Genomic DNA, 25053 nt, shown 5'->3' on the forward strand with positions numbered 1-25053 from the left:
TGTACCAACAAATGCCTAATTTCTATTTCTGAACCTAATAATTTTAACTCTTGTTTAATAATGAAATTTATCCCTTTTCTGTAACTGAGTGAACTCTAGAGTGCATTTTTATTTTACTTACAGTTCTTCTGTAAAATCATACTATGTACTTTGTATAATCTTGTCAATAACTGATTTAATGCATTTTATTGATTAGCTTTAAACCTTTTCATTACTACCCATTTTGCATAGAGGCTAATAAGCAGAGCAACCTAAAAAAAGGTATTACCCACATATCACTTGGTCCCTGACTACGTACTGTAACAGTCTCTTCAGAATCAGTGTTTCTTGAAGGAAATGCAAAGGATTACAAAAAACAGGGGACATGAAGAGTTACTGAATATAGAACTTTAGAGATCATTCCAGTAACAGTGGCGTAGTAATAATTTTTCTTAAACTTGGGTACTGTAAAAACTGTAGGATCCTAACAGTTCAGTCTTGTAAAGCTAACTACCTAGTGTTACATATCTGCAAAGTTCTGCAGTTTACCGAAATCTTTATTTCATTATACTCTCTGAAAATTGCATATTTTGAATGTGATTAGATTGATCCCATTAACCTTACAGTGTCATTGGTTAGCTTTTCCTATTTGCCCCAGGAATTAATTCTCAATTTTTTAATGAAAATTGCTTGGTGAAATTTGTGCTAGATTGGTTTTTTCCCCTCTATTGTTTTCATTAACATTGTTGTTTTAATTGCAGGAAAATGTTTAATATGGCTTTATGTCCCTTACTCAGTTGTTTTTGTTGAAAGTTGTCCTTGCAGAATGAACTGACACCCAATAAATAGGCCCAGATGTAGCAACAAAAATTAATAGCAAATGCAACTTTTGGAGTGAATGACATTGGCCTGGACCAAATGTAGTATAATCATTGTTGTTTTAAAGGTTTCTTTCTGAACAGTGTTATAGAAACTCTAGGTTTTGGATACATACATTCTGATGAGTTCCTAAAGCATTCACACATAAGGTATTTAATGATGGATAACATTTTCCTGAGGTGAAGAGCAGTACTTGGACTTTTTTTTTTTTTTTTTTTTCCCTTAAGTATGTATATTCTGAAAATCTAGAAATGACAAAATGTTGCCATGGTTAAATGATGCTGGATTTTGTAGCATATTATGCTGTTGTTGTTTGGAGTAAACTACAAAGCAGAAATGATGCAAACGTCACTCACTGACTGGACCTATGGCAATCATATAAAGTGATTTCTCCAGATACTTCATGGGTATTTATACTGGGAAACTCTGTAACTTTCTGTTTGGTCACTACATCTAACTTTAATCTATGCTGAATTATACTTCTCAATAAAAGACTCAGAAGTGATTACAAAAAGTAAGATAAAATTCTATAATAGTTATTTTACAACAGTGTCATAAACATGGGAAGTAACTTACTGTCATCCAGCTGTTTGAGATGAGAAAATAATTTTACAATGCTGTTTCTAATGAGTTACATGTTTTCTTGGTGGTGGTTGTTTTGGTGGTTTGCTTGGTTTTTTTCAAAACAGAACCATAGATGTATTGTTACAACTGATGGCACCCATATGTATTTTATGTTTCTACGTATTATCAGGATATTACACAGGGTGATGATAGTTATTTTTCTTTTTAAAAAAAACCAAACAAACAACAAACAAAAATAATAAAGTTTTTTCCAAGATACAGGGGATCCACAGGTTTATTATGTTTAACTACAGAACGTACAGGGTGAAATGCTTTAGCAAATCTGTAGTGTTCAGAAAAACACATATCATTAATGCTGCAAGTCTGCACATGGCACAATGAATCCAGATTTATGAAAATGTAACATTCTTCTAGAATTCATAAATCAGTCCTCAAGAAAGAGGACTTTTGACAGTGTGTAAGTAATTAGTAATTTTGTCAATAAGTGTTTTTTTTAAAAAAAAAAAATAACTTTTGGTAAACTTTTAAAATTATGGTCTTGGCACAAATTTGTATTATGTGAGAAGCTGGAATGGTTAAGTAGTTCTGACTGCATCTAAAAATTGCATTGTATGTCATAATTGAAATAGAATTCTATTTCACTTATTCTAGAAAAAAGAATGAGGTGAAAAGTATATACATAAACCCAATGGATATGAAGAATATAATTTGTCTAATAAGCAGTGTTGTGGTTTAACCCCAGCCAACAGCTAAATCCTATGCAGCTGCTCACTCAGTTATCCCCCACACTCCCGCAGTGGGATGGGGAAGACAACCAGAAAAAAGTAAGACCTGTGGGTTGAGATAAGAATAGTATCATAATTGGAAAAAAGTTTAAAAAAAAAACAACAACAGCAACAACAATATTAATTGTAATGAAGGAGAGAGGGAAAAAGAGGAATAAAACCTAAGGGAAAAAGAAACAAGTGATGCATAATACAGTTGCTCATCACCTGCTGATCAATGCCCGGCCAGACCCCAAGCACCAGTCAGCCCCCCCGGCCACCTTTCCCCAGTTTACATACTGAGCATGACGTTCTATGGTATGGAACAACCCTCTGGCTATTTTGGGTCAGCTGTCCTGGCTCTGCTCCCTTTTAGCTGCCTGTGCACCTGCTCACTGGCAGGGCATGGGAAATTTGAAAAGTCCTTGACTTACTGCTAGGTAGTGCTTACCCTAACTAAAACTTCAGTGTGTTATCAACATTATTCTCTCATACTAAATCCCAAACGCAGCACTGTACCAACCACCAAGAAGAAAATTAATTCTGTTGCAGCCAAAACCAGGACAGAAAGATGCTAAAATAAGGACCGATTTTCCTTCGCTTCCCCATGAGGTAGTTCCTTGATAATCCTCCAGGTCTTTGGATGGCTTCAAGTGAACCAGAATAATAATTCAGATTTGACTTCAGTTGAGTTATTTGACAAATGCAACTCACCATTTTTAGTAAATGCTACTGTTGAAAAGTTGTACATGGAGAGAAAAAAGGCATAGTCTTTTGAATATTTTGAGTAGGTCCTTAGGGCTCCAGAGGCACACTGCTGTTACATAAATACAATCGTACTTATTTTCAAAGCATATTCACTTGGGCACATTAAAAAAACAATAAAATATAAGTTCAATAAATAGGCTCCAAACCCAAAAATATTTTGCAAATAAGCAGAGAAATTCAAGTATAATTTGCAGAGTGTTTTATCAAGATGTGAAGGTTTTACTCTTCCCATTTTATAGTTGAGACTAACGCCTGTCATTGTTAATGCTGCATGTAAGATCCAGGCAGGAAATGAGATGAAAAGCTGAGCTGAGGTTTTTACATCCACGTTGTTGTGTCATCCCTGTTTTGAAAAAGTGCTGTTTCATTCTGGATATGCTGTTCTTTGCTGATCTTAAGGGAGTACCAAAACTAGGTAAGACTTTCTACCAACAGAAAATGAAATTACAACCAGAAATTTTAGGATGGGCAAAATTTCAAAGGTATTGAATCTCCACCAAAAAAAAAAAAAAAGCCAAAACACCACAACAAAAAAAACCACCAAAACCCAACCAAAACATCCAAATCAGAAAAGACTGTCTATGCTATCTATTTGGTAAAAAACAAACAAACAAAAAAAACCCCACAAAACACAACTGTTCTTTTTAATATATTATTAAATATATGTTTATATATGTTAAATATATTTAATATATTATTTATTTACATTCCAACTTTGATTAGTGCACTGAAACAGCACATAATGTATAACTTTCTGTGATGTTTGAATTATCCCCTTTTAACAGAACCGTACACTTCTTGGAACTGGATGGGATCTTTAATTCTTGCAGATTCCATTGGATGTTCTTATCAGTCCAGATTTCATTTTTGCTACATGGCAGTTGTGCTGTATTGTGAATGGTTTTCATCATAATTATTTTTTCCTCAGATTAAATGTTGAGTTTGTCGTAATTGCAGAATATATTTTGTCTTCAGTAAAGTGCCTGTCTTAACATATTGAGCCTTAGGATAAAAATATCTACATAATAGAAGACAACTACTGTAGAAAAGCAATGCTAGGCTATCAGTGGGTCAACAAATTATACTGAAACTAATACCACCAAAAGTGATATGGGGAGTATGAACAGAACTGAGAAAGTGGACCAAAAAAAAATAATTAGTGCTAAAAACATGAAATTGAAAGGTGTTTTAACATTTCCTTTGTAATGCCCATTTCTACAGACTTCATGAGGAGAGAATTAGACACAGAATAAATACAAATTTAACTTAACGTATTTTAGGTCATGTTATTTTTCCTTAAGTAATTCAATGGATATCACAAAATTGAACAGATCGGAAAATATTTCAGAGTGACTAAAGTCTAGATATTCAGCAAAAGAAATTCAGTATCCAAAATTGTACTTTCTAATGAAATGACTGAATTTAAGACATGATCAAAATTAGAGATTGAAATATGAAGTTTTTGATAGGAAGTTCCTTCAGGTGATCAATGCACAGTAATGTTTAGTAGTTGGAATAAGGACCAACTTAAAAGTGAGACCTGAGTTCTTATTCACAATATTTTTATGGGCAAATCTCTAAATTTCAGTTCTGTTTTGAAAGATGGCCACATATTAATGACACCTTTTTATTCAGATGATAGTATGTAGTCAGTCATTATTTTCACAGAAGATAAAGTTCATCACTATGACTCAAAATATCTGAGAACTCAGGTGAATTCTGTGCTTTGTTATTACTGACATCACTTATTCCATTAAAGCCCTACTTAATAGTATAAGGGATTCCAAGGATATCAGTAGGACCTCACACTGGACCACAAGACTTCCATCTCTTAACTAGCTTATATCGGTGAAACCTAAAGTATAAGAAAAGCTTTTAAAAAATCAGTCCATAGTGTTTGGGCTTGCTTTCGTTGGTTATGTTTTCATCTACAGTTGGTTACTAAAATTTGCTCACGTTGTAAATGTAAGAGAGTTTTCTGCTGGCTAATTACCCAGCCCTCTAATGGAAAATTTAGTGCAAAGATAAGGTTTACATTACTTGCATGATTTTCACACATATATCTACGTAAAGGATGCATGTTTCAGTCTGTTTTGCATAAAAGCAGCAGCACTATGGTAAAGCATTTCAGATTGCTGCTATATTCACTTGTGTATATTGGTAATATTTCTGAAATTTAGACATAAATTTATATTAATTTTGATAGTGTGGTAAGAGCATTTTTACCCTGGATGCAAGGAGGAGATGGAAGAAGGGACAGTCTAATTGTCAAAATCATTGAAGGAGCAGCTGCTGGTTAGTTACTAGCTAAGAGTAGCTGTAGCTATGTGACTGAAATGCAGATGGGTCATGTTTGCAGCTGATGCTCTGATGATCCTTAATGTATCTTCTTTCTTGGCCCATTCACTCTGCATTAAATGTATAATCATACCCAAGTTAAGGATGTTGATGCTTTGCTAGAAGTCAAATTGGGTATATACTAAGATTTACCAATTTTTAAACATTTCATACTTTTAACAATTTTTTCAGTTGTTCAGGTTATATATTGTGTCATCTGTCTTATGTAGGTGACATCTGTGAGCGTGTTTTCTTTAGAAATGTTTCAATCTACCCATTTGACATCAGATCAGGTATTAAAATCTAGAGGTGTCCAAGTTTTGGCTTTTCAGATAAAATCTTGTCAGTAATCCAGAGGGTGAAATTATAGAAGAGAATGATTTATTATCTTTTCCTGCTGTTCAGGTTCCTAGGAATCTTTTTTCAAATCATTTGATTATAGTTGCTAAATAGGGTTGCTGAAGATGCACTGTAAGAAGCACTAGAAAAATCCAGAGCACAGAATTCCTGAAGATACAAAGAGCACACAGATAAATATAGTCTCTTGGATCAAAGAAAAAAAAAGAACTCTTGTTGCAGTCTTAACTGCTGTCCTCATGTGATTAACAGCTAAATCTTTCATTTGGCAAAACATGCCTGTGTGTTTGTATAATCATTGAAATACAGTTCTGTGTGTCTGTATCTGAAACTTGTAATGCTGCTTTATCACTAGAATTAATTTCATCTGATGTGTGTAGACTTTATATATTTTAATGCAGGCAAGTGTTGTTTCTTCTGCACGTGTCATTCATCATCTGCTCTGACTCTGACCATAATGAAGTCTCCCATCATAAAGCAGTGTGATAGAGGCATAAATATAACGTAATAACAGCGTGATTTAACAGCATGAATCAACAGTGGATTGTTGTAGCTTTCCAAATCTGTACTGCAACTTCGCATCTCAACAGAATATTAGAAAGTAAATGAGGTAGCATCAGGGTTGGAGTGGTTCCAGCCATCATAAGTAGACTGGCTTCATGCTTTGCTGGGGCTGCAAGGATGCTGTCTCATCCCATTTCAGTCTTGCTGAGCGTGTTATCATTTCCCTTGTGGCAGCATGATCACTTACCAGTAAGTGATACAATGTAGGTCACTAATGTGAAACTGTAATGAAAGCATTTGACGTTTTATTACCTTTGTTTATGGAGGTGGGGTTTTTTTACTTTTCAGACAGAAATCCTCTCCAGTTAAAATTATTTTGAATACTTTTAGCTGTTTGGGTAGTCTGAGGTATTTATTTTTTCTTCCATGAAGATTTTGAATCTACAATTACTTTTAGTTAATGTATCTACCACTTGCAGCTTATCAGAACTCTTCTTAGCAATGGGTTTGTTCTTTTCATGGGTAGGCATCATTGTACACTTGAGAGTGCTGTCCAAAGGCTTTTCCTAATTTTCAGGAAGACCATGGATAGGGAAGCTCTAACGTATCAGAGGATAATACTGTAAAGAGACTGGTTTTCTAGTCCACAAAGTGTCCAGCTAACAATAATAATATTTATTCTTATTGCCTGAAAAAATACCTTTATCTTTATTTTCCTTTATGGATTTTGATGACAAGCTTGTAACATGTAAGTTCTTCCTGTGCCTGTGATGACAATTTTTGTTGATCTGTCTCAGAAGACCCTGTGGGAAGAAAAATACTATGTTCATGAAGGTAATAAAGGTATAGTTTTAATTACAAGTATTATATTCTATCCATTTTACTTAGAATTTTTCTAATAATTATTATTTATCTAGTTACATATCCAGTTTTCTTACAGTCAGTTAAGAAAAACATATGAAACTTCCTTTCTGTAGTGTCATTCCTAACAGCTTCTTTTCTATCTTTATTCCTGAAAAGTGAAACTATACTAGATAACAGACCAGACAGTGAAACTGGATTTTATTCTTTGGTGATATTATGTATTTAGTTGATAGATGTAAATGTGCAAGATAATAATTTCATACTGTGGTTATTATTTTCTTTTTATTTTTAGATAGCATTGAACAGTATCAGCAGAACATAATATGACATCCTACCAGGAGGACTAAAAAATATTTTTTAGCTAATCATGTTCACAAGGAGGTTTGTCTAGTGAACTTCTGTGGGAATCAGTAATTGGCATGATGCTATTCAGCATTTCCATTAATAAAACACCGGATAATAAAAATCTGTGGATGACACAGATTTACCATTCTGGCAAAGTGAGGAGAAGGGAGCAGTTACATAAACCAGTCTCGAATCACTTGTTCAGTTAACCTCTTCATGCAAGCTGTATGTTGATATGGTGAAATGAAAAATTTTTGCAAATACAGGATAAGGAGAACAGGTCATGTCTCTGGAGTGAGGGACTGTAGCCTGGGATGCATGGCTTCTGAAAATATCCTCAGGGGCATTGCTGGCAGCTCACTCAATATGAGTTCCCATAATGATGCTGTGGCACATGGAGGTAATTGGATCCTTAAATTAATAAATATAAGAGCTTGTTTTGCCTTTTGGAGGTTTGTTTGGTTTTGGGTGTGGTTTTTTGTTGTTGGTTTTGTTGTTTGGGTTTTTTTGTTTGGTTTTTTTTCAAATTGTAGAATCGTTGAATTGTTTGGGTTGGAAGGGACCTTAAAGCTCACCTAGTTCCAACCCTGCTGCCATGGGCAGGGACACCTGCCACTAGACCAGGTTGCTCAAAGCCTCATCCGACCTGGCCCTGGAATTGCATCCAGTAATACTGCATCCAGTTCTGCTGTCTGAAGTCAAAGACAGAGAGAGGGTTCAGAGAGGATGACTGAAGTGCTTAAGATGTTGAATTTGTCGAAAGTAAAACCAATAGTTGAATTGATGATTATATGAGAAATTGGATATGAAAAAAAATCCTAACTCACTAACAAAATAAGTAATGAATTTCTGTAGCTCTTAAGGTTTTCAAATTGATGTTTTTCCTGAAAGGAGGAAAAAAAAAAAAAGGTTCAGGTTTAGTTCCTAGTATCTACACAAGAGGTCAGACCAAGATAAGTTATGATCTTTCCTGGCTTTAGCATCTATGACTCTAGGAATCAGCCCAGAATTTCTGTTGTGTATCTGACACATAATACTCCCACTGACATACATGGTTGCTATCGTGTATAGATACAGAAAACATCTGAAGTTCTCACAGTTGTTGAAACAGACAGTGAATTGGCCTTAGAGTACAATTTTGAAATAGCAGTTGTCATTTCTAAAATATGTATAATGTTTTTGCCTTCATGCAGTTACCTCTTAAACATTTTGATGTCTGGTTATGTGATATGCAGTTACCTGTACTGACTAAGCAGCACACTGTTAGAACCACATTGCTATCATAAAATATAAGTCTAAATTTGGATCCCTGTGTACCCTAGTTGCAGAGAAAAAGCACAATTTTGTTTAAAAAAAAAGCTGCAATAGTTGTTGAGTAATCACTGCTTTTTTCATTATTATTTTTTAATTTTTGTCACCATGTCCAAGTACATAATTGAACTCTAAAACAAAGTTACTTTTGTTCTGACAGTAGGTTGTGTCTTTCCTTATCTTGGAAGCCTATATGAGGTAACAGGAAATGCATCTGATTTCTGTTCAGAGCTTTACAGCTCTAAGGATGCTGAGAGGGTACTCCGCAGAGGTCCAGCAATGCATTTTGCAGGCGGGGAGGAACACCTTGCAAGATTAGGGGCCCCTCTTATCTGCGCGAGTTGTCAGTTGTGTTTGGCCTGCTTGCTGCTAAAGGAAGGGAAGGATGTGATGCAGGGAGGGTATAATCCGGAGAGATTTCCCGTAGGCCTTGCTTTATGGCTGTATTTTACAGAGGTGCTGTTACTATCCAAGTTTTAAATCAAATCTTCCACACAATGACAATTCGATTTTACTGTCCTGTAAGTTTCCAGAAAAAGGACTTTATGATAACTATAAGTTATTTTTCTCTCATCAACAAATGTTTTTATTTATTTTCAGTAAATACCACAAAGGGATCTCTGTGTTTTCTCCATTTCAATATAAAAAGGATTTTCTGAAACAAAGAAAAAAAAATCCTGCTCTTCCTGAGCAATTTAAGTGACCTGCTAAACTAAATGCACTGGCAGGGTTTCCATTTAGTTGGTAATTCACAGCTGTCACTGGAGACATCTCTCTACAAAGAAAACTGTTTTCTTTCCATGTTTATTTCTTCAGCAGAAACTGCTGCATAACAATGTCAATTATTGGCTTTATCAGTGTGTAACCCTGGAGAAGACTAAAATCACGGGAGCCTGTACACTTGACTACCAAACTCAATCAAAACTACCGATAAGAGAACAAAGAGAAACTAAAAGCTTTTGGAGTATGAGCTGAATAATAGGATGAAGTGACATATGCCCTTCTTTGAGACAAGCAGATGGAGAAGGATTAATTTTCTTTCTTGCAATCTTCTGTGCTCTCCTATGGTTTCCTAAATGCTGGGGCATGTAGATTTTGCTATCTTACAACAAAATTGTCTCATTGCAACTGCAAGACAGTAAAAATAACAAGAATTAAAATGCCTATTGTTTTGTCATGTACTTGTAAACAAATTGGATTTAAAATTCTTCCAGAAATGCCGTTACAGCAGATTTATTATTGCCATCATAGCCTCCTAGCTAGCTCTTTCAGCTGCCATAAAGAGCAAGATCTTTATACATGACAAGTCGTTTGCTCTCTATAGTGTTTTCTACAATAGACATCCCTTTGCAAATATAGTAGGAGCTCCCATTTATCCCATACTAATTTGTTTTCTGCAAAGTAGCATTTGCTTGCTGTTAGCTGAGTGAATAGCAATGGTCGCATCCAGTCCTCAGGAACTGATTCACTAAAGCTTTGTGTTAATTCTTTTTCATCGCATGCGTAGTTTCAGGTGCTGATCTGCATAGGACAACAGGCTAAACGGGGACATTTGAAATCCTTAATAGCTGCTGTTCTCTACCACATCCTTTCTTAAAGATTGCTGCCCCGAGAAAAGAGAGCATGGAGCTGCCTCTGAATTGCCAGCTTGCGGGCAGGCCTGTTAAAACAAACCGAAATTGCCACCAGCAACATACCTCTGAAAGTTATATTTCATGTAGTTGATGTCTTTATTCTTTCCTGTGAGAAACAGCAGTATCTTCCAAGCTGTGCAATAGTTTCTTCTCTTGGAGATTGCTGTGATAAATACGGGAATTCCTCCTCTCATCTGCCTGCTAACAGGTGAGGGATGTAGTCACTGTGGGCAAACCAGCCCATCAAACACTTACGTTATACCATGTAATGCGCCACTGAGGTATTTTTCCACTAGAACTGTTACTACAGTTTTGGCCAAACCCTTAAACATCATTTGGTCATTTTCATTTATTTAAACAAAATGGTATTTGATCCACAAGGTATGGTTTTATAAAAGATATAATTTTGTCATGCTACAATAATTGCTATGGAAACAGTATTTCTCTCTCCATATTGCTTTTACCATCTTTTTAGTAAGATTTGTCCTTACATAGTAGAAAATTAAGGATTTTTACTTGCTTGATCTTTGGTGACCGATCTGGAGCTGCTCTGGAGTTGTCAGAGCGCTCCTCGGCCAGACCACTCTGCTGGGCATTGATACCATGACAGGGGCCACTGCTTTCAACATGCAGATTTTTGTGAAGTTTTAGAGAGTAAACTTGTTTATTTCATTACATATACGGACTAGGATTACCAAGAGCTACTCATGGGCTAAATTCTTTTAGGACTTTAATCTTCCAAATCTTAAAAATCAGCAGTCAGAAAAGGTTAACCCAGCCCATTGTCACCCACTGTACTGAAAAGACATTCGGTTCTCTGTGTCTGTGTCTGGAGGCCGTTGGTTTGTAGATAAGCAAAGAATAAATCCTGTATTCAGCTGTTGGTTTGCAAACTCTTTTCCATGGAAGTTGAGGCGTTCATCATCTTATATAGAAATTTGATCTCAAGTTCTGGCTGACTGAAGCTGAAGTTGTAGGTTTCTATTTCTATCAGTATAGTGGTATGTAAGAAAGGTGATTAAATAGTATATAAATAAAATGTGTTAGTATTGTAATTGTCTAAGAACTCTAGGGCCTTAGGATATTTGTATGTACCTTAGAGCTTCCATGTACTCCATTTAGAATTATTATTTTTCCGTAGTCCCAGTAATATATTCTTTGTCTATATGCTTTTGAAAAATTGCATCTCTCTGGGACTCGCATGAGAATTATGTGTTTGTTTTTTATGTAATCTCTTCAGAATTATGTTTACAAAAACAACAATAGACTGGGAAATGAAGAACTGGCCCTAGCAGAGAGAATTAAAAGAATGTGGCTTATTTAACCTTGTAAAACAAAGCTTGAGAGGGAGTATGATTATCTTCTAGAATGCATTTGAATTGCTTTGTAATGAGGGTAAAGATTGGAGTCATAACATAATGTTGGTGAAAGATCCAAAGGATATAAATTGTTCCATTTTGATTTATAAAGAATTAGGTAAAGCAACTTCTATGTAAAATATCAGGAGGTAAAAAGCAGTGTATATTTTCTGACAAAGCTTGATAGATTTATGTTATTGTGTGATACAGTAAGATTAATTCTGATTTCTGTTTCTTCTTGTCCCCAAACAGACTGAAAAATGTCTTGAGCACAGTTGTTAATTATCTTTCTTACATAGTATTTATGCTGTTTCAGAATATTTTTATTTTTTAGCTTGTTGTGTACAATTGAATTATATTGTGTTAATTTGAATTAATGTCTCAGCCTAACTGTCTGTTGAAGCACTTTTGGAACTTTTTGCCAGCTGAAGCATCATTTCTTCTAAGAGGTACAAAGGAAATGCAATTCCATATATTTTTCTCCTAAGGCATCAAGGAACAGATAGAGATTGGGGGGTGGGTGGGGGGATGTTGTTGGTTTTGTATGTTGAGAGAACCTGTGTGGCTTGGGTGATCCTCTCTCTTGTGCTTTTGTGCCTGCGTGCTTTGCTCATCAAGGAAGCTTAAGAATTTCTTCATGTGAACAGTGGTGTTCTTCTCAGAGTTGAAGGGACTTTTGGATTAGTAGTTACCGATTTTTGTGAGGATTCTCAGGCTCTTAGAAGTTTTCAGTTATCAGATTCCCTGCTGATGTAGAGACGTAGGACTCTGGGCAGGCTCTTTATCTGTCCTTCAACTGCGATATTTTCTTGGAGGTGGTTTGGTTCTTCTCTTCCGCCGTCAGCTCATTGGTTCTCTGTATTGATGTCCTTCAGTCTGTTAGAGGTGCACAAACACTTTGTGGGTTTTGACACGGCAAAAGTGGGGAACGTTTATTTATTATTCAGAATAAAACACCTTTATATGGCTTCATGTGGTATGGGAGATCGAGCGACATAAGAGAAATGGCCTCTTTCAGTCCTGTATCCATAGAGTACAAAAATATTCCATTTGAATTATGTTTAGGAACTTTTTTTACTTCTAAAAATACACTAGTTTAAGTAGCTGCTGCATTGTGACATATTTATTGGATGTAAAAGTTATATATCTCAGACCGTACTAAAGTTATATGTACAGGTAATTTTGCATCAGCAATCCTTAATATATGTTTTCTCTAAAACAAGATTTTATTCAGAACCACTTACAGTGTGAAATACCTTTTTTGTCAAAACATACTAATTGCTTTAAGTCTGAAATATATAAAATTTTGATACACTCTTCTCCCTGTGATTCATTATATTGGTATTTTATGATTGTCTGTCTTTTTTGCTGAGCCTTTAGCTATTATACTACAGTGTTAAAATTTAAGTCATTGTAGAGAGGGGAATATGTGTGAATTTGAAGCTGTACAAACTGTTCAACTTAAAATGCATTGCCAAATTATGGTCAGGAAAACCAAACCAAGAAGAGTGGGTAGCATATGGACTTTATGGAGAGACAGAATTGTAAATTTTCTGTTGCAATCTGCTGTACAAATATTTTGATGTTGCTTGACTACAGAAAAAAATGATAGAATATAGTAACTTACTCATTAGAAATTCATTTCAGAAATGAAATTCTGCCATAATCGCTGCAGTCTTAGTTGGTACAGCAGTTTCTATGATTGGGTGGTGGTTGTTTTCATATTTTTTTTAATAGAATGACTTCTGATCTTTGACTTGTTATACTCTGGATATTTCCCTTTTTTCCTTTATTTGATGCTTTTTGCATAGAGCTAGTACAAGTGATGTACTTGAGCTTTTACTATTAATTTGCTAAGATTTATATTTTGGTGCATAAGAAGTACACATATCTCCAAATACCAAAAAATATAGCAATATTTCATAGAACAATATGGCAAAAAGAATAATCTGAGTGCTTCAGGACCATTCTGCTCTGTGCTGTAGCAATTGGAGTACTAAGAAATCTTCTTGGATGCTTCCTCAGATACTTAATTTTCATATGAGATTTTTAAAATGCAAGTTCTGTTTTCTGTAGTTTAAATGTAAGGAAGAACTTAAGACTGGTTTTATTTGACCGGCTGATTTAAGTATGAATTTATATCAGTGTTCGAATAAGGTGACTTCCTTTTCTTTCTTGGGTATTTAATATTCTGTGTCAGTACCTTAACTTCTTCTTTTTCACATGCATGTAATTTTGAAGCATTTTGAGGCAGTTAAAAAGGTATTACAAAAATAAGGTGTTTGTTTATGGAGTTGAACATCTGTTAGGTTCGGTGGTAATGCTTGCTTTGTTTTTAAGCCTATGTTCTTAACCTTGCCTTATAAAATTGTACGTCATAACCTGTAGATAGTAAGTTTCGTTAAGAAAAAGATCTAACGTGCAAATTTGTTTCCTGCTTTAAGATGTAGGGATGGGGATTACTTGTGGTTTGGGGTTTTGTTTTCATTTGAGAACAAGGACATAAGGCTACCTACAATATCAGCTAAGGTGTGGTCCTTTAATGTACTTTTAAACGATATTAATTTATATATTTTCATAGCCATGTAAATGAAGATGGAAATCTTCTCTTCAGCTAAGTGAGCATAGCTTCTCTGACATGGTTCTTTAGAACCACGTATATTATGATTAACAATTAAGGTTGCTAATGACTTGTATAAGAGATCCATACTGGATGAAACAGGACTTTAATTGCTATTTTAGTGGTTTTAATATGCTGAGTCCAGGAATCTTTTTCAGAAGTCATGAAAAGAAAAACATGAAAGGGAAACGATAATGCCATCAACTTCTCATAAGCTTTCATTTTCAGAATGTTAAGGTGTGTTTCTATGAAGTTCGCCTTAGGAACCTGAAATTAATTATAAGGATAGTATATTTCTGTATGTTTTCAGAAGATTAATTGGAGATCGTTCAGTTGAAACGAAGAATAAAAAAATTCTATTTGAATCAAGGAATAAAAAAATATATGGTTGTTGAAGATCACTATGCACTTGAGTTGCTGAATGTAAGCTGGTAGGAAAAATTAACCTTTAGCCTATTTAGATATGTTTTTCACAGCATCCTTTTTTACATACAACAAGCCTAGTTAGAACTCTGAATAACCTTTTTTTCTGTAGTTGGTTTCATACTGTTCTGAGTTCTGTATGCTGTGGTCTGATGATTAAGATGTCATGGAGTACGAAAGAAAGCAAAATTGAGATAAATAATCATTATTGTTTAATAGGCAATTCTTTGGAAAGAATTAGTAACCCTTCCAAGAAATTCTAGACGCATAATTTAGGTAATGTGCAATAGAGAAACGTACAATAAAAAGTCAAATTTAGGATGGAATTTACAAAGTTGAATGTTCAGTATTTCAACAGATATTGGGGTTGGGTTTTTTTGATTTGGTGCTTTTTCCTCTAAATTGTCACAGGACAGGATATGAACTTTCACATTCAAGGTGGGAATTCTAGAGTGACACTGATTTATGACTTGCCAAGAACATATCTCTCCTAAATCCTTCAGACTGTGTCCAGTACAGGCTTAAAGGCACTGCAGGCTCCTAACACTTAGCATAGATAAACCAGTGTTTCCCCATCTTCTGCTTATCAAAGTTTAGGTTTACCCATCGTCTTTGAAATTACAAGAACAAGGAGGGCATTACTGTGTCCAGGACCCCGGCTGGACTGTTGGTGCTCCCTCAGCCATCGCTGCCTACCCTTGCATGTGCCCTGTGGCACGGAGCTTGCATGCTCAGGTAGCAATGCGGGTGTTCAGCTCCACCACTGAAGGATCCAGGTCCACTTACACCTCTTAACCTGTATCTGCAGCAGGGATTTCTTAAGCTGCAGTAGATGACCTGTTCTTCCTATCTCTTTAACGTTAGGTTTTTGAAATCTTAGTTTTCTTAATTCCAGCTGTGCCCAATAGGAAAGAAATGTTTTCTCTGACTCCAAGACATAGGTAATTAATAAGATGCACAGCACTCCAGAAATACAGCTCATTATTTGCAACTCCGTGTGGCGGGGTAGGGCAGCTGGAGAAATAAGAAGTGGCAGCAGTGTAGGAAATATTGCTGAGCGCATTGAAAGAGGAAAAACGGTACTCAAGAAAGAAAAGGGAACTCGTCTCAGGACTAGAGCCCTGTTTGTTGGGTGCAGTAGCTAACAGCGCGGGGCAGAGAGCAGGGAAAGGTAGCTCTGAGGCAAGTGACCAAGGTCAGCTGGGCTCTGCAGTGTGTGCTGGACCTGTGCTCCCATGTTACCAGCCAGTGCGTTTGTTACCGCTTCGGTAGCGGGCTGCAGGGGGAGGATTTGAACGGAGCTTGGCCAAGTCCCGAAGCAAGGGGTATCCTTCATCCTAAATATCTGGGAAGAGGACTAGAGATTAGCATTGCACAGCACGTTACCAGCCTGGCCGCTGCAGCTGCTGAGGCGCTCAGGCAGCAGCTCTGGCACATCTGTCTGGCTGCATCACTGTGCAGCGCAGGGGAGGGACCAAGTCCACGGACAGGATGCCCGCTTGGTACTAGCCACGCATGCCACCCTTTCCTTTCACACTTGACCGTCCCAAATACAAGCAAGTGAAAAAGAATGTTGTAAAGGAAATGGGAATTAAATCATTCCTATACTAAGCATTTATCTTGCCTGTATAGTGGTTACATCTGGTTGGAAAAAAAGTTTTTTGAACCACTGTACAGTCCTGGCTCTCTCTGGCACCACATTATACATTTTCCCATAAAAACATTTAGAATACTTTGTATGTATGCATATGCTTTAGTTCCATTTTATATTATCTAAAAAGATAAATGGACAGTTTTTCTGGCCATAATTGGTTTCCTCCTTAGCTTGTCTCAATAATTCCTCTAAATGAATTTTAGTAGTATTGCACTTCATTAGTTCTTTAAAAGTAGGTGCTGTGTTCTAAAATTTGAAGCACAACTTCTGAAAGTACAAATAACTCTTGTAAAATAAGCTGTTTAATCACATTGCCAGCATAAATTTTGCGGTGTTTTCTATGTGTGCATAGTGTGTAACAGATATAGCTCTTGTTCAAAATATAGCTGTTAGCGATTCCTTATTAAGCAATGAAAGATTATATATAAAGTTAATTTACCTTTCATTTAGTTATATGCGGTCCTGCAGTATAATTTTGAAAAGTTCATGATCATAAAATATAGTAAGTTTGCAAGTTCTGCCTGTCAGTACAAAATAGAGCTGTGGTAGACAAGAAGTACTCAGACTGTAATTACATTGCAGTTAGCCGCAGGAAGGATTAACAATTCCCGTAGAAAAATACTGTGGTTTAGGACTGCCTTTATTTGTGAAATTAATAGACTGGTTCTCAGTTTTGACATTAAAAACTAACTCTATTAATGTCCTCAGTATGTTCAAGTCTGATTTTAACTGTAGTTATTTCCATTTTTTTATTAACTAGAAATAAGAACACTATTCTATTCCTGGTTTTAATGTTCTGTTAAGTTTCTTCTGTTAAAAAAACACACCCTGCAGTTGAACTTTGTCAATAATTCACACAGAAAAAAGGCCAGAACTGAGTTTCCAAAGTAGATTAATTGCTTTGATTATGACAGGAGAGATCTCTGTGCTCTACTTACTGGAATAACGTTTTTATGGTTTATTGACTATCAACATGTTACTTGTTATGTAATTGGTTTTGATGTTCCTTCCTTCCAGATCCACATATGGAGTCAGTGTTGGGGTGATGTGACAATAAATAGCATAACAACTATAGATAGCAATTACCAAATAACCAGTATTATTGCCAAATCTTATCCTAAAAGCTGTATTGAATAAAGGGATTATAGTGGACTTCATACTGTAAGGGAATTTGCTAATAAACTGTATTTCAAAACATGATAAAATTTGCTTTCTGTAGCTTCTGGGTTTGGGATTTTTTGAAGATTGATTGAATGGGCTGGAATTTCATTGGATTACAATCTCAGTGAGGAGAAAGAGGCTGATAACTTTGTAATAATTATTAACAATGTGAAGGTTTATTAATATTCCGTTTTGATTTAGTTTACAAGGAACAGACCTTTAGAGGAAACTGAGGAATACACTGAAGAATAAGGGCTTTAGAAATAGTCGTCTTTTGGAGATATCTGTCTGGTAGTCTGGGATTTTCTTTTACATATATGTATTAGATCTTGTGTGATAAGTTTATTTTTTTTCCCTCAAGAATAATTTTGTATCTGATAACAGCCATTGCTTAACAGGCAGTATTACTCCCAAGTTTTATTGCTGTGTTGTTTAAAATACAGACCTCTTACTTTTCGTACTTTTAAAGGTACTTTTATACCACAGTACTTCCAGCAAGTTTACCACTGTCATGTCTTGATTACATGGTGAATAGGCTAGTTCTAGAATACAAGTTCATTTATCTATGGAAAATGATGTTTTGAAAGTACAGGTACTTTAAAAGTACATTCTGTACTTCTACATAAGTTTAAATGTATTTTATATATTGTAGCATAGTTGAGCACCCTTTGCACCATTCGGTGATGGAATAGGAAGCAAACGTTTTTCATGTAACCCTGTTGAAGGATCCTTCAAAGTGGAATCAGTGGGATCTGACTGTGCCTCACAGTGTAGCACAGAGCTACAATCCTGGAGTTTTGGCCAACAGGACATAGGTCATATTTGCTGATACCATGTTACTACAATAAAACATACACCCGATAAAAGCAGGAATCCATCTTTTATGACCTTTTCAAATTGAATTCAACTTATCATTTGAAATTACTTCTATTGATTAATTTGATCTGTATTGCTATATAATTACTGTTGAAAGAAATTGAACTCTTGTTTGCTGTGCTATATACAAGGCACACCTAGAAAGCAGCAGCACCAGAAGTCACAGATATTCTTCACGTTTGCATGTGAAGAGACTAATTAGGGAAGAGAATTGTAGCACTTCTGCAATGTAGTCAGCCACTTTGCTTTATCTGTAGCTGTCTACCTCTAACCTGCCTGATAAAGAGGTTATAAAAACATTTAAAGTATTAAAAATTAAATGAATATTTTATAGCTGCCTAAAGAGGAAATGTAGGTATTCCTTGTCTTCACACCTAGCACAGGGATATTGGAATGAGCTGGGCAACAGATGCTACAGACTGAAAGTAGGTTGAAGATCTTAAATGTGGAAGTTATATGGGGAATTTTTAAAGAGCCATATGCAAAACAATATGGGAAAACTTCTGGAGCTGGTTGGAATTGGCAAGTATGGAAGATGTATACAGGTGCTAATATAATGTAGGAAATACAGCAAATCTAAAAGAACACTGGGACCTGTTTTAAACCATTTTGGACTTAGAGAGCTCGGAATTAGATTTCTAGTAATTTCTAGTGACTCCAGTACCCACGAGCATTTTGTCTCGATTGCCAGCTATAAGATGGATATACTAACACTATTTACCTCTTAGAAGTCTAATAGCATGGTTCTGATACGTTGCATGTGCGTTCTTTTTTGTCTGAGTACAACTAGGGTCTCATCCATGACAGGGTGCACCAGTAGCGGTATATTTATACAAGGACAAGTGTCAAAGAATTCACACACTTGGGCAGTGTTGCTTTCTTTCAGATAGCATTTACAGAGCAAGTGAGGCTTTTTCTTTTTAATTTTATTTTTCTCAACGCTAGAAAACATAGTTCATCTACAATTAATAGCTGGTGTCTGAACTTGAAAGAATAATCTTGTATCTGACATTCATAGCAAGTATCTATGCAAGTTACAGGAAAATCACTAAACCTAATGGGATCGCAGGTTTGTTTGGTGTTACATGGGTGATTGCTTATAAATAATCGCTGTATAAGTGATGCATTGCTATTACACTGGTATCTTTTTCTTTTTTTTTCTCTCTCCATCTAGGAATTGTTAATATTTTTACAAAATTTGCCCACGGTACACTGGGGAAATGAAGAGATTAGCGTACTCCTAGCAGAGGCCTACAGACTGAAGTTTGCATTTGCGGATGCCCCCAATCATTACAAGAAATGAACATAAAGAGCCAGAAATTATTAAGACCAACGTTTTCTGCAGTATTACGGCATCTGTTGTTCTGGTTGTGCTTTCAGCTCATTGCTCTTTCGTTTGAATTAAGATGACCATTAAAATTCTGTTAGAATTTGCAGAATGAGAACAGAATACCAAAGAAATGGACAGCGCAGGATATCAAACATTGAATGAACTTAGAAGTGAACTTTTTTGCACAGCATGAAAAATGAGTTCAGAAGTCTATCACATAACTTTCTTCTTTTTTCCCCCTTCTCTAATTAGGAGAACTACAGTCTGACTAATTTCTGTCAAGCAATTTTTATGTGTACCTAAGACTTAAAAGTACTTATGGAATGATTTTGTCATTACTTCAGTGTCACCTGCCATGACTTCTATCAGCCAGTTTTAGTCACTAGAAGTTACTTACTTTGAGTGGAAAAAAAGAACTTTTCATAGTTGTAAAGACCATATGAGACAGCCAGGCCAGTGTTTCAAGGTCTGGTTATAACTCAGAAGACACTGATAGTCGCACACCATCTGTTGTTTTTCCATGGAATTAGGTTAGAAGACTTCAATAATGTAAGAATATAGAAGGTTGGAATGGAAATTGGTTTCATTTTTCTAAACATTACTCAGTCTTGCAGGGTGCTGTAGAAGCATTTTACCCATACAAAGGAGTTACTTAAAGTTGAAGACTCATCTGTAACATGAAAATAAATCCCTTTCTGTGTATTTTAGAGTGTTCTTAAAATATCAAATAAAACAGAAGATCTGGTCTTGTCAAAATAATTAAAGTGTTTCTTTCAAGGCCTTTCAATTTCTCAGCATGAAAGTTCACTTTTAAGAAACATATGAAGAAGCTTGGTTTACAAAGCAAGATATAGTTTTATCTATCTCAGTTGTTGCCTTAGTCTCCATTTCTAGCATGTTAGAAAAGGAAAATTAATATAGCTTTCCAAAGCTTATTTGTTAAACCATTTAATACCTTTTTTCTGATTATTCAGAGGAAGCAAGAAGATAGTTCTCAGTAACAGTAACTATGTACTCAGATCACTCTCATGTCATTAGCAGAATAAAAATCCTCTATAACTTTATAGAATGAAATTAATGTTTCTTCCTATAATCATGGGATACTGAATAATTTCTTAAAACACAGTTTAAGTGCACTATTTATTTTCAACAAATCTTCTCAGATAAGAATTCTGATGTTGCGTCGTTGGATGTAAATAACTCATATTAATTTGTGCCTACCCTACACATATAGGTTATTAAGGGTGAGAGTTGCAATAAGCAATATACTGGAAGCTCAGAATTGTTATTCCTCAGTTCAGTTCTCAAGTTGCACAAAGTTGCACGAAAAATGTAGTGCACTTTTAAGTTTGGGAAATAAAAGATATTGAAGAGGTTTTTTCTTATGACTTGTTATTGGAAGATTATTTTCAAGTTCTTAAAAATACGTAGATACATATTTTGAAGAAAGCTTTCTAGATGTGCTACGTTACATTGCTTGCTTTAGGGGCCTTAGTTCCTGACACTGATGTTATAATAATAAGGTTGTTTCAGGGTAAATAGAATAAAAATACATTTTTACCAACATGTGATGGAGATCTGTATTGTAAATTATATGAAAACTTTGGTAGAAGAGAAAAAACTGAATGAATTCAGAAGCTGGACTGTTTGGTGGCTAGGATGCATTTCTGTTCCAGCGGTATCAGCTGGGGGTTTCAGTTGCGATGGATACGAGATCAGGCCTCCTAGATTGCTGCATTTGTGCCTAGAGGGTGTGGTGGGGCTGTGTTTCTTAAATGTGCATATACTGTCTTCTGTAACTTCAGTTCATGGTCTACTAATGTATCAAAATTTATGTTTACAAAGAATGTCATATTGTGCCTAACAGAATATCTACCAACAGCAGAATAAAAGAAACCTGAAATTTATGACCATTTGCTTTAAACTTAGTATTTACAATCATTTGTTAATAGAAATGCGTATTATTGTAATGAGAGAAGACACACAGCATTAAATGTACAATGTTGTAAGGATTTTCTATAATTAACTTTTTTCTATTAAGATGTTATTTAGGTAGTTACATGTAACATGGAAAGTTGACCCAAAGTTGTCTGCTGTCAGATGCTCCTGCATAACATTTATGGGACTGGATATACAAAATTTCCTTCATCGGGTCCACATAAGTTGTCTGCCATGTCTTCCAAATTCAACAGGTACCTCTTACGTCCCTTGGAAGGAAGTATTCCCATTAGAGGTCACATTTACTCTTGTGTCTGTGTCAGAAGTTGAATATTGTACTTGAGCACATTGCTTTTTAAGGGTAGTGGGAAGTTTCCTAATACAATAACAACGCTTATTTATGTAGATATAGACTTTTCTGGAAAATATGATATAGATATATAAATAACATTTATATATCTATACAGATAGGAATAGTGTTCAGTAAATAGGAGGCCAACATTTATGTAAAATTTCAAATTTTCAATACTTTAAGATTTACAGAAAGTATTTCATTCTATTTTTAAAAACACACCTTACCTTTAACAATTCTACATCTCAGGTAATGTCATTCCAAACAAAATAATACATAGAAAAAGAAATAACATTATCATTATTACATCCCATGTACTTATTTTTTTCAAAATTCAGGATTCTGAATATTATAAAATTCCTTTCTAATACGTATTTTCTTATGAAGGAGGCATCTTGACACATCGCTAGTGAAACCAGGCAGTAATTTCCTAGAACTCATGTGTAATAATGAAATTGTAGTGTCTAAAATGTGCGTTAAAGAATTTCTGTAATAAAAATTTAAACAAGAATGTACGATATAAAAACATATATGACCGCAGAATTTGAAAAATGTAAATAAACAAATTAGTTAACTATGTAAATACAGTACCTGGAATAGGATAGAAATGTAAGTTGAAATCTGGTGTAACTCTGTAATATGTTATAAGAAATTAGTTTAATTATTTTTTGGCTCGGTTCCTTATGGAAAGACCCATGAATTTAACTTCAGAACTACAGAGTAGAAGTATCTGAAGTTCCATTGTATGCTTCTGACAAATATTACCACTGAGGCAATGGTTAAAACTATAAAAGTGATGAAAGATGAGGAAATAAATGCATATTTATGAAGTGCTATATGGAGTGGAAAGCTTTTTTTATTGTTTTCATCAAGCACATTTCGTACTACATCAAAGCATGTTTTGGTGTGTTTATGTTTTATGGTCTCAGAACCCTGTATCACAAGAGCAAATGCAGTAGCAAAACCCGTCTTCGCAATTACATTTCTGTAACTCTCTGCCCTTGTATCTTGTAGATTTTGCCAGTTAATAAGACAGCTTCCAAAGGTATGTCTCTGTTTAAACCATATACATACAAGGTACTGAGCATTTTCTGCAAAAAGCAGATGAAGATAGATTTGGCACCACAGCAGAATTAAACGGGGGGCCAGATGGAGCAAATCAGGGCAAAGCAAACGGAGGAGGTACAGAATTCTGTATGTCCCTGAAGATGAGGAAGGAGAGAAAGCTTCAGCTCCATGGGGGGGACACAGTAAAAGGTAGTGATGTGCGATGAATAAGATCTGGAAAGGTAAAGATTGTTTTAAGTACATTAACAAGCAAAGAGAGATGTCCTGTACATATAAGAAGCTCAAGGGTAGATCTAGATTAGATATTAGGAAGAAATTCTTTATTGTGGGGCACTGGCACAGGCTGCCCAGAGCAGCTGTGGCTGCCCCATCCCTGGCAGTGTTCCAGGCCAGGCTGGATGGGGCTTGGAGCAACCTGGTCTGGTGGCAGGTGTCCCTGCCCGTGGCAGGGGCTTGGAACTAGATGAGCTTTAAGGTCCCTTCCAACCCAAACCATTCTGTGAATCTGATACTATGTTTAGTAAGCTGGTGGGAGATGTCCAGTAATCCAGATGAGTCTGGTGAGAAAAATATACAAACCTGGTTATACGGAAGGAAAAGTTACTAACTTCTCTGTTTAAAACTCCACACAGCACTCAGGGGAAAAGACACAGGGATGCAACAGGCAATCTTTGTTAACGTGTGTGAGTGACCATGAATTGTAATCATGCTTCTTCATCTGCTAGAATCTTCTGAAGACACTGCAGAAAATCAGCAAGGAGAGATTTTTCAAATTGCTTTTTCAAAAGCAGAAGAGGTCAAGAAGGTGGAGTAAAGGCCCCAAGGTCTCACAAGGAATGTGCTGGGAAGCACAGCTGAAAGCTGTTTGTTTATTGATTTTCTTGTACAAAAGCAGTCCTGGATACCTATCTTATGTCCTGGGCAGATATCCCACAGATATAAATGTGAAGTGCAACAGAAAGGACTTCCCAGAAATCTGCTCCCCACTTCAGGTCCCTTCCTCCTTGAAAACAGAGTGGGGAGAAAGGCAAGTGCTTTGTACTGCTTCAGATTCTTTGGAGCTGGGAGAAAGAGGTGAGGTGAAAAAGCTCCTGGTCCAGCAATCACGCAGGCAGGATGCTGTGCCATTGCCATGGTAATGAACTTGAGCTCAAGTGCTTCTAATCACTGTATGATGGAGAGTGAAGTTCCTGAGCAATTTAATTCCAGGTCATTTGCAGTTTTATAAATTAAAGCTAAAATCTTGCATCCCGTCATTCCTTAATCTTGGTGTAGCTGAGGCAGCACTGGAGTAAATAATTAAATTGCTGTGGCACCATATCAAAGAACCTTTTAACACTTCAGAATCTTCTGTGCATACCTCACATTTGAGTCAAAACATGTGCCAGAAATGAGAGCCTGAGAAAGATGTGATACTACAGAAGGCCTTTCAGAGACAGGTGCTCTGAAATGTAGGCTTTTTTTTTTTTTTGACAAAAACTCCCTGTAAGATTCCAAATGAGAATTTATGTGCATAGTCAGTAAAGCATAGTTGTTTGAACTGGAATCCACATTATGCTTGTGATCAAGCTTCCTCAACACAGAAAATTAGTCTGAATTTGTCACCAAGACATATGGAGATCCTTGGAAACTTATGCTCCAGAAACAAGCTTAGAAGTCTGAACTACAGTACAGGTATTCATTTTGTCCCTAATACAAAATTATCTAGAAATCTAAGTCATAAAGTGCAAAAATTTCTAGCAGAAGTCTACTGCAGTGTCTGTTGTTCTGCCTTTGTTGTCAAATTAATCAAGATTTAGTGTACGTATTTGCTTTGATTTTCCTGTTATGTATCATATGTGATATTTCATTTCTGTGAGATCTGGATTTTGGAGCCCAATCCACTTCATTCCAGGAATTTCTTATCCAGCCATCAATTACCTGTGCCTACTCAGAGATCTTCCTCA

General features: G+C 35.7%; 1 protein-coding gene across 1 annotated transcript in view; it reads left to right on the forward strand.

Moving 5' to 3' along the window:
• Positions 1–22875, forward strand: part of TBC1D22A (TBC1 domain family member 22A) — a 180093-nt gene extending 157218 nt beyond the window's left edge. Inside the window, exon 13 of the mRNA XM_056341127.1 lies at positions 19594–22875. Within this exon, the coding sequence (XP_056197102.1) occupies positions 19594–19722 (129 nt within the window). The 3' untranslated portion in view covers positions 19723–22875. The remainder of the gene's footprint in view (positions 1–19593) is intronic.
• Positions 22876–25053: the final 2178 nt, after the last annotated feature.

This window comes from Falco biarmicus, chromosome 5 (genome assembly GCF_023638135.1).
Source record: "Falco biarmicus isolate bFalBia1 chromosome 5, bFalBia1.pri, whole genome shotgun sequence".
Classification (NCBI taxonomy): domain Eukaryota; kingdom Metazoa; phylum Chordata; class Aves; order Falconiformes; family Falconidae; genus Falco; species Falco biarmicus.